The sequence below is a fragment of the Panthera onca genome, chromosome X, assembly GCF_046562875.1.
Source record: "Panthera onca isolate mPanOnc1 chromosome X, mPanOnc1 haplotype 2, whole genome shotgun sequence".
NCBI lineage: Eukaryota > Metazoa > Chordata > Mammalia > Carnivora > Felidae > Panthera > Panthera onca.
Window position 1 is genome coordinate 72366089 of NC_138357.1, and position 9344 is coordinate 72375432.

The following is a 9344-nucleotide window of genomic DNA, read 5'->3' on the forward strand; positions in this document are numbered from 1 at the left end:
CTGTTGGCCATTTGGATGTCTCTTCTTTGGAAAAATGTCTATTTAAGTCCGTTGCCCACTTTAAAATCATATTATTTGATTTTTTGATATTAAGTTGTATGGGTTTCTAAATGGTCTTTTAACTTTTGTTCCTTTGATATTTTTTTTTAGTATAGTCAATACTATAATAGAATACTATAATACTATGTTAGTTTCAGATGTGTACCTTTGCTGTGTTTTTAAGTGTGTCTTTTGTTGGTTGCCTTGTGAAGGAAAAGACATCTGTATTTTTATTTACTCTTCCAAAATTCTCAGAATACAGCTTAAAAAAACATTTAAACAGAACTTAGTAAGACTTTAAAATATAAAGTGGATTCCCCAGAGTATACTCTTAGGATGGTAGCAAATACCTTGGGATTATCGTGTTAGAGGACCAACATGAGGACAAGGTGACCTATGTTAAATGCCTCTGCCAAATGAAAAGTAATCCTGAGTAAGTTGCTTTTGATCTATCTGAAAGGCATGCTTGTTAGCTTATTGGTGTGGAGATAAGGTAAGCCTTTATATTTGGAGATAGCCGATTACCACACAAAAACCTGTACATGAATGTTTATAGCAGTGTTATCCATAGTAGGCAAAAAGTGGAAACAACCCAAAACTCCATCAACTGGTGAATGAATAAAAACTGCTGTGTATATGTGCGATGAAATATTATTCAGCTCTAAATAGAGTGAAGTACTGATACATGCTACAACATGGGAGAATCTTAGAAACATGCTAAAAGAAAGAAACCAGTCCTAAAAACCCACATAGTCTATTATTCTCTTTATATGAAACGTCCAGAAATGGCAAATTGGTAGAGATGGAAGGTAGATTAGTGGTCGCCAGGGGCTGGGGGAGATAGGGGAATGGGGAGTGACTGCTAATGTGTACCGGATTTCTTATTAGGGGTGCTGAAAAAATGTTCTAAAATTAGTGGTAGTGGTTGCACAACTCTGTGAATATACTAAATATCACTGAATTTTACACTTTAAACAGGTTAGATTTATGGTATGCAAAAATTCCCAATGAGAAAATGCATTATGACAAAATAACAACAACAACAAGAGAGGTGGCTACTCAGGTTGTTTGGCTTTCATTTCAGTCCTTCAGGACCTTGGGGGTTGGGCTCAGGGAGGAAAGCCAGTAAGGGGAGAAGTAGGAAGATTGCCTGTGCCTGTGGCTGGACCTGAGGGGCCTCAGGATGCCTCCTTTTGCAGAAATACTGAGTGAAGCACCTCAGGACAGCAACTATAAGGGCTTTGGGGCAAGGAAGGAATACCTAATGCCGTCCCCTACCACACATTGCCTTCCCTTATCTCCTTTTCTCCCCCTTTTGGTTAGCAGCAAATGAGTCTCTTCTCCAAGGCACATGCTCTTGACCATGCAGTCCATTCAGTCACAGGAAAAGCAGCTTTTGGTTCTCTGAACAGCCATACTGGGTCTTATGCTGGTCAAACAGTTTGCACAGGGCATCCATATAGAGTGTGTGGTATTTTCCCACCATTTCCTGGCTTGGTTTTTCTATTTTAGGCAGTGGTAGAGGCTCCCCAACTGCCAAGATAGATGGGAAAAGAGAAGGGGAAAGTGTTAGAATCTTCTCTTTCTTTAACCTCCTTCTCCTTCCCTGGGCAGGATCCTCTCACATGCCAACTTAGCTCCCAGATTCTCCCTCTTTGCTGCCCTTTTCTTTGGTGGGGGGTGGGGTGGGGAGGGCTGAAGCTGAAGTCAATAAAGAGCTGAGGTGGCCTTGGGGCTGAGAGCAGCACTCACCCACAGTGACGATAGGCAGCGAGTATGGCAGGAGCCCGGTGGAGCCTTGGTGGAAGCCTCGTCCATAGAAGACACAAAAATAGAAACCAAAGATACTGCGGAAGCAGCTCTGGAACTTGTGCATCCAGCTGTCCTTATGGAATAGCACCTGATCATATACCTCAGTTTCTCCAAAAGTGAATGTGGGGACCAGATGAGCCCTGAAGGAAAACCTCAATTTATTTCTCAAACACAGGCTAGGGTGAGAACTGCCCAGGAAGAACATTTGCTCCTGGCCAGACTCCCATCTATATAAAATCCCTGTGACATAAAGCATTTCTTCTTGCACTAAACAAGACTCCCATAGTTACTTATCTCTTGTCTTGAAATTTTCAAGGCCAGTGAGAATGCTATCTCTGGGCCAGGATCACAAGGGCAAGATATGCGGGTGTAGGGAAGGATGAGGGGTTTGGGCAGAGATCCCCAGAAACCCACATCATGTAAAGAAAAGCTTCCAGGAGGTGTCCTGTAGGGAAATATCTGACTCTGTTTCTACTGGTAGGAAGCATAGAGAAGATGATGATGATATTGAACAAATGCATATATATGATATGCCCCTCACCCACAGGGACTATTCATAAGGTATTCTGCCCTTGAGATTAGAGCAGAGAAAAGTTGTTTTCCTCTCAAGCCATCCAAATCCACCCTGACAGTGCTCTAGATACAGAATCAGGCTCCTTACCTCTTCCTGTGAGAGAAGAGTAAAGAGAGCACAGTCTGTCTTATACAAATCTTTGTGAGTTATTAGTAACAATCTCTCAGCACTCTGATGTATGTTACCTTACTGGTTCCTCACAGCAGAGAATGTGCAGGGCACAGTAGGGGGCTTATTTTCTTTACCTTACAGATCCAGAAGCCCAGGTTCTGAAGGGGAAAGGGCACTCAGGCAGTGAGTGAGGGTCAGGACCTGGACTAGAACCCGGGATTCTTTCCTTCCAGCTTAGAACTCTCTCCCCTACATTATGCCCCAAACTGATAAACAGGCCACTCAGGCAAGGTCCCTAGAAGAACTACTTCCCTTTTCCCTGAGTCTGCAATAGGGCAATTGTCCTTGTGTCCAGTGGGCTGGCCCCTTGACCTGATGGTACACCCCACAGCTCCAGCTTTGGGCACCTGTTCTTTATCTCCTCTCTTTATCCCTATGTCAGAGTGGCTAATAATTATCCACCACTTACTGTGTGCCAGACACATGTAGGTGTTTTAGGTGGATGACTCCCCACAATAACCCTATGGAGTAGGTACAATTATTAGTAGCCACATTATGAAAACGAAAACACCAAGATTCAGAATGGTTAAGTAACCTGTCTCAGACTGCACAGTAAGTTTTGGAGCCAGGATTTCAAATCAGGCCCCCTGACTTCAGATATTATGCACGTACTCACCATAGTGCTCTGCCCCCTGCACTTACCAATAACAAACAGATGTAGGTGTCAATATTGATAGAGATGATGTGGGCATCAGCTGTATACTAGGGGAGCCCTAGCCAAGCCCCCTGATAATGAATCTGGGTTTCTGATTTGGTTTCCTGAGAATTGGTCCAGCTAGGTCAGAAGGAGGGGATGATGTAAACCTTTTTAAAATTCTATGCCTGTCTCCCCTATGCACTAGTAAGTTCCATGAGGGCAAGACTCAGATCTGATTCATCTTGGCATCACCGAACAGGTCATACTGCTCAGAGAAAGCCACCCCCACTGCCCTGGGAGAAACACCTACCCATGCTGGAGGGCTGTGCGCACAAATCCCTTGCGCTTCCGGAGGATGAGGGTGGTGGTGTTGGGCACACTTTGTAGGGCCTCTCCCACCCCTCCTACTACGATGCCCACGAGGTTGCCAGTGCCATGGCTTAGCAGGTAGTCAATGGCTGGCTGACTCACAGAGCATACACCTAAAGAGAATCAAGGAGCAGAGAGAGGAGCAAAATAAGGAGAGGGGAAAATGCTTGAGACGGAACATCCTCTGCTTTACTCCTCATTGTGATTGCCCACTGTTCCTATGAGTCCTATGAGGAGAGTCAATGAGATGGGACAAAGGGTGTGGAGAAATGAAGGCTGTGGGAAAACCCAACATGTTTCACTTTGAGGCAATATTTCCACTTCGTAGGAGGCACTGGGTCAAAACTATAGTAGGAAGGTTTCCAGAGGGATAACCAGAAGGACTTTCTGAATCCCAAATGTAATCTTACTCTTTTCTTGTCCTCTATTGCCACTAAATAGCAAAAGTTATTCTTTACTGACCATATACTCTTGTGGCAGGCACTATATTGAAAGCTTTACTTGTATTATCTCATATAGCATCACACCACATCTGAGGTTGGATTATTATCATCAATATCACCTTACAGATGAGGAAACAGAGACCAATAGGGGTACAGTAGCTTACCCAAGACCACACAGTTAGTTGCAAAGCCAAGATTCAAACCCAGACCGTTTAGCTCCAGGACACGCTTTTAACTACTATGCTATGATGGGAGTGGGTGAGATGTGGTTGAGAGGTGGGGGTGGGGCTTAAAAAGGTACATCTCTCAGCAGAGAAATGGGCCAGAAGCTCCAGTAAGTATGGTCAGAAGTACCTTTGGCCATGAGGTACTCCCTAACAAATGGGATCTTGAAGAACCAAGACAGTGTGGCTAAGTGGGGAGTGATGCCTGGGAAGATCTTCGAGAAGCCTGTGGCCTCAGTGCAGAAATTGCAGAAGGCTCCAAAGGTCAAAAGGCCATGAGGGTGAACTCCCATGAGGTAGTTGTGCTCAGGTGACAGATCTTTTGTCTTCTGGATCTGCAGCCATGGAAAGAAATGAAATGAGATCACATGAAGAAGCACAAGTGAAGACACTTCAGGGATCAGGGCACTCTCTAAATCAGAGCTTTTCAACAGATAGGCCATGAGTGGGTTTCAGGGGCCAAGATATTGGTCTCCTCAGCCCCTGGAAACCAAGCACGATCTATGGCAGCTAGAACTGCTGAGCCTCTTGCCTACAGCTGCAAGTACCTTCGGCCATTTATCTCAGTGCACTTCATGCATGGTATCATTTTGTCTGAGTGCTGCTATGTGAAAAAGTCAGAAAGCTCTGCTCTAAAAATTGAGGCAGTGTTTGTTGTCTACTCCAAAGAATGCTCAGAGGATCAGCATAGCAGTACATTTCTAGAACCTCTTCCTGATATTTTCTCTTCCCAGCCCCCTTCCAGTTTCTGCCCAAGTAACTTCTATTGAACTTTGAAAACCCTGCTTGAATATCACCATGTCTGTGAAGCTTTTTCTTACCCCTCATCTGAACTACTTGTGTACCTTGTACCAAACCATAAATACATGTCTGTCCTCATTAGATGTGAGCACCTTGATGGCAGATTGTATCCTACTCACTTCTCTGTACTCTAGACATGTGGTACAGAGTAGGCTTTCAATCAATATTTGTAAAACTGAACTGTTTTTGCATTTCTGCCTGTGCTATCTGGTAGGTCATGCCAAGGGTGTCCAAAGTATGCTAGGGGAGTAGCGAGTACCCAGTAGCAATGTTGAGTCCTGAAGAATGTCTAGCCTGCATGGAAATTTCTCTGGTATGCTTATTTTCCTTATGGACAACCCTAGTTATTTGGCATAAATGCCCAGTATTTTGGGAACTGTGGGGATGCTTCAGAAAAGACACTTACCGTAATGGGGAAATAGTCCTTGATATGGGTCCAAGCACACCAGTTCCTTACCCAAGCTGAACGCCTTCCACCTGAGAGAGAAATATCAGTAAGGGATGGTGTCTGTCTTGCTAACCCCATCCCTCCTGGTCACCCAGGGCTTTCCTAACAGCATGGAGAGACCATGGCTCTGCCAGACAGGTGGAAAAGGAAGAGACCCCAAGATGGTCCTGGCTGGCCCAGCTCCTGTGGCTCTGAGAACTTGGATAAGAGGCCTGTGGCATGTTGAGTGGGACTCCCTGGTAACAGGTTAGGGTGGAACATTCATAGGCCCTGTGCTTTCTAGGTCCATGAGTCTTACCTTGCTCTGGGGTCTTCCAGTCCAGGAAAAACCAGACAAAGTAAAGCACTGGTAGTGGCCACAAGGATGTAAATAGCAGGTAAATGAAAAATGGCTGCAAGATCCAAACTGATGAGGAAGCAGGTCAGACCAAATTTGTGCTGCTGGCAGAACTTGACCACATGCATCCCCATTAAGAACCCTCCAAACTACCCAAACCCCTGGTCCTGGCCTTCTGCACAGTCCAACTCCTGGCCATCTGGTATCCATGTCTACTTGTTCTTCAGACATTTCCTTTATCATGTGCCAAACACCAGCCCTATTTGTCTACTTCCCTATCATCCCTGTCCACTTGCTTCCTTGCCCACTTACCATTCCTCTACTCTTGCTCCCTGCCTGCCACCCGCTTCCCCTACCTCCTGCACCCATTTAATCCACCATCTTTTCCTTCTTGTCTCCTGTATCCTTTGCTATCCATTATCCCTGAACCCTTGTTAAACCGTCATCCTTCCTTGCCCATATACTATCCATATCTCCCCACACCCTGCCCACTCAGCATCTGCATCCCTCTACTGTTTCCCATTCATCATTCCTGTCCTCTTGCCCATTCACCATTCCTTCCATTATCAGCATCTCCCCACACACTACCACCCCCACTCCCAAGAATGGAAAACTCTATGGTTTAAACACAGGCTATATTCCTCCAAGTCTGTAATTCTAATGCTTTCTCTGTCCCACTACCCATGCTTCCTTATGATCATGGACACATCATATGCCTATTCATGGGCTTTATTTCCCTTCTCCAGATAGGGTTAAGAAGTGGCTAAAATTAGCTGCGTCTACTCGTATCCATCATGATCCTGTTCTACCCCTCTGCCTGTTCTGTCTCCTGTGGCTCTATGTCTTCCTTCTCCAGGGCACTCGTGGAACTCAAGACTCCTTGGCTTTACTCTGTGGTACCATCTGAGATGATCACAGGTTAGAGGTGAGACTTCCCATGAACATGAAATTCACCCCAGACCTGGCCCTGGCCTCTCACTCTGGCTTCTTGCCGTGAAGTCTTGGATCAGTACTCACACATGGCAAGGTAGCTCAAGGGCCATTGCAGAAGCATCAGACTCTGGAGGTGCTTAGGCTGTTTGAAATAAGGCATGATGGTCAGGAGCCTGAGGAAGACAAAGATCCCAGAACACTCTTCCAGCCAATGGTGCCACCAGCCTCTGGAAGCTCGCTCGATAAGGAATGCATATGACCAGAAGGATTTCTACCTACCTTCTCCCTTCCTTGTCCTGCCCCACACCTACGACCCACTGCAGGGGGTAGGCTTTGGAGTATCAAGGCCTGCCCTATCAGGTTTGAGCCCTGGGCCCTGGCCATTTGCCCTTTGACTCATTCCTGAGATTATTAAGACATCAGGATGAAGAAAGATAAGAAGGACTGTCATCTAGTCCTAGTGACTCAGAGATCCAGAGAGGGGAAATACCTTTCACAGGCCACTTGAAGATTATAGAGGTTGTGGTCTCAGAGAGATGGCTGGTGGGAATGGAGCTCTGGGGGGTTGTGGGGTGAGGAGCACCTGGGATTAGGTTTTTGTTGAGATAGACTATTGCCCTGAGGCAGCCTGGTTGGGGATGTCCCCTTTTTTAACTTTCTATTACAAAAATTTCCAAATATACACAAAACCGGAGAATGCAACAAATTGTTATCTTTGTGTTCATGTTTTTTGCTCATCTTCAAGAACTATGAACATTTTGCCATACTTGTTTCATCTATTGCCCCATTCTTTTTTTGCCTTGGGATATCTTAAAGCAATTCTAAGATATCATGTCATTTCACCCCTAAATACTTCACTATGCATACAAAAATATGAATGTTTTCTTCCACTATCACCTTTAAAAAATTTCATAAATCTTGAATAATACCTAATATCCGGTCCACATTCAAATATCTTTTTACAGTTGTTTAATTTGAATCAGAATCCAAACAATATTTACTGATTATATTTGAATGTTATGTCTCTTAAGTCTCTCTCTCTCTTTAATTTTTCATTTTAAAATAAAATTTAGATACAGAAAACTACCTAAAAAATATATGGCTTAATAAATTATTATAAGACAAATACCTTGCAGCCACCACTACATCAAAAAACTAAACCCCAGAAGCCTCTTATGTGCTCCATTTCAATCACAAACCTCTTCCTCCTCCCAAAATAACCATTATTCTGGCATTTAGCGTGATCTTCTCTTTGCATTTCTATGGTTTTATTACCCAAACATACTTCCTTAAAGATTATGGCTTCATCTTGCCTATTAAAAAATTGATATGTTCCTTAAATTTTTCTTTTTTAAAACTTTTTATTTTGGAAAGTTTTAGATTTATGGGAGAGTTGCAAAGATAGTGTGGAGAGCCCCCTATACCCTCCACCCAGCTTCTTTTTATGTTAACATCTTATGTAACCACGGTATCGATATCACAGCTAAGAAATCAATACTGGTACATTACTATTAACTCCAGAATTTATTAGAATTGTGCTAATTTTTTCTACTCATGTCCATTTTCTGTTCCAGGATTCCATTAGGTCTCACATTGCATTTAGTGATCATGTTTCCTTAGACTCCTCCAATCCGTGGTAGTTTCTTTGTCTTTCTTTTTATGACCTTAGCATTTTTGAAGAGTTTAAGTCTGTTTTCATATACAGTTTCCCCCTCCATCCCTTTCTTTTCCTGACGTTATTTACCTCTTCAAGAACCCACATATGACCTAGAGAATTTCCCGCAGCCTGGACTTTGTTTCCTGCACACTCATGGTGTTCCTCTGTATTTCCTGCAGATTGACATCTGGATTCAAGGACTGGATCAGACATCCAGTTTGAGCCCTTTGGCAAGATCTAAATTTGCTTTTAATACAGAACAATCCTCCTTCCTACCCTCTTTTTTCCCCATGCCATCGGACTGTTGAAGACTGTTCTTCCTTAGAGTTAGCTAGTCTTCCAAGCCTCAGCACCAGCTCCCCTAAGCAGGGGTGATGGTGTGGAGCCTCGTCCCTAGGTGAGTCCCAAATACAGGCTAAAATGGGAAGGGGGAAGTGAAGCCTTCATTCCTCTCTCTGACTTCTGTCTCTTACCTTTTTGTAACTTCATGCCCAATGAAGCAAATTGAGTTGTAGATTTGTTTTTATTTTTTGTCTGTTTTTCACACCTGAAGTCTCTATGCTTCTAAAGGGGTAGGGACTATATCTAATTTGTCATTGCCTCTGCCCCTAAGGCCCTTAGTATTGAATGAATGATCAGTATCTTATTTGTGATCAGGATCATTTTTTATGGATAATGAAATCACAGAAGTCCTGTGGAGTAGTATAACCTAGAGACTTGAGTGGAGGCCAAGAAGCTGTGCAGAAACAGAAGACAAGGGACACATTACAAAAAGGGAGAGGAAGAATGAGAGAAAGGAAAGACAGTTGCTGACCTTTGCGTCAGTTTGGCAAAAGACGTGGAGGGCCTGCCCCACTCCAAGTCTTCCTGCTAATTGGATAGCAGCCTGGCCCTTGAGC

General features: G+C 44.0%; 1 protein-coding gene across 1 annotated transcript; it reads right to left on the reverse strand.

Annotated features, from left to right (window-relative positions):
* Positions 1–1417: 1417 nt before the first annotated feature.
* Positions 1418–6948, reverse strand: AWAT1 (acyl-CoA wax alcohol acyltransferase 1). The gene is made up of 7 exons (XM_081793133.1): positions 6873–6948; positions 5817–5924; positions 5477–5547; positions 4400–4604; positions 3544–3715; positions 1792–1991; positions 1418–1572 (listed from the first exon to the last, which is right to left on the reverse strand). Exons 1-7 carry the CDS (start codon positions 6946–6948, stop codon positions 1418–1420), a joined length of 987 nt encoding a protein of 328 aa, XP_081649259.1.
* Positions 6949–9344: the final 2396 nt, after the last annotated feature.

Bases quoted from the DNA above. Each gene is read 5' to 3' on its own strand.
- AWAT1 (XM_081793133.1), bottom strand. From the start codon at position 6,948: ATGCCTTATTTCAAACAGCCTAAGCACCTCCAGAGTCTGATGCTTCTG. The intron at 5,925-6,872 runs GTGAGTACTGAT...CTTCCTCATCAG, and splicing joins CTTGAGCTACCTTGCCATGT to TTTGGATCTTGCAGCCATTT. The intron at 1,992-3,543 runs GTAGGTGTTTCT...GTTTTCCTTCAG, and splicing joins CGCACAGCCCTCCAGCATGG to GGCTCATCTGGTCCCCACAT.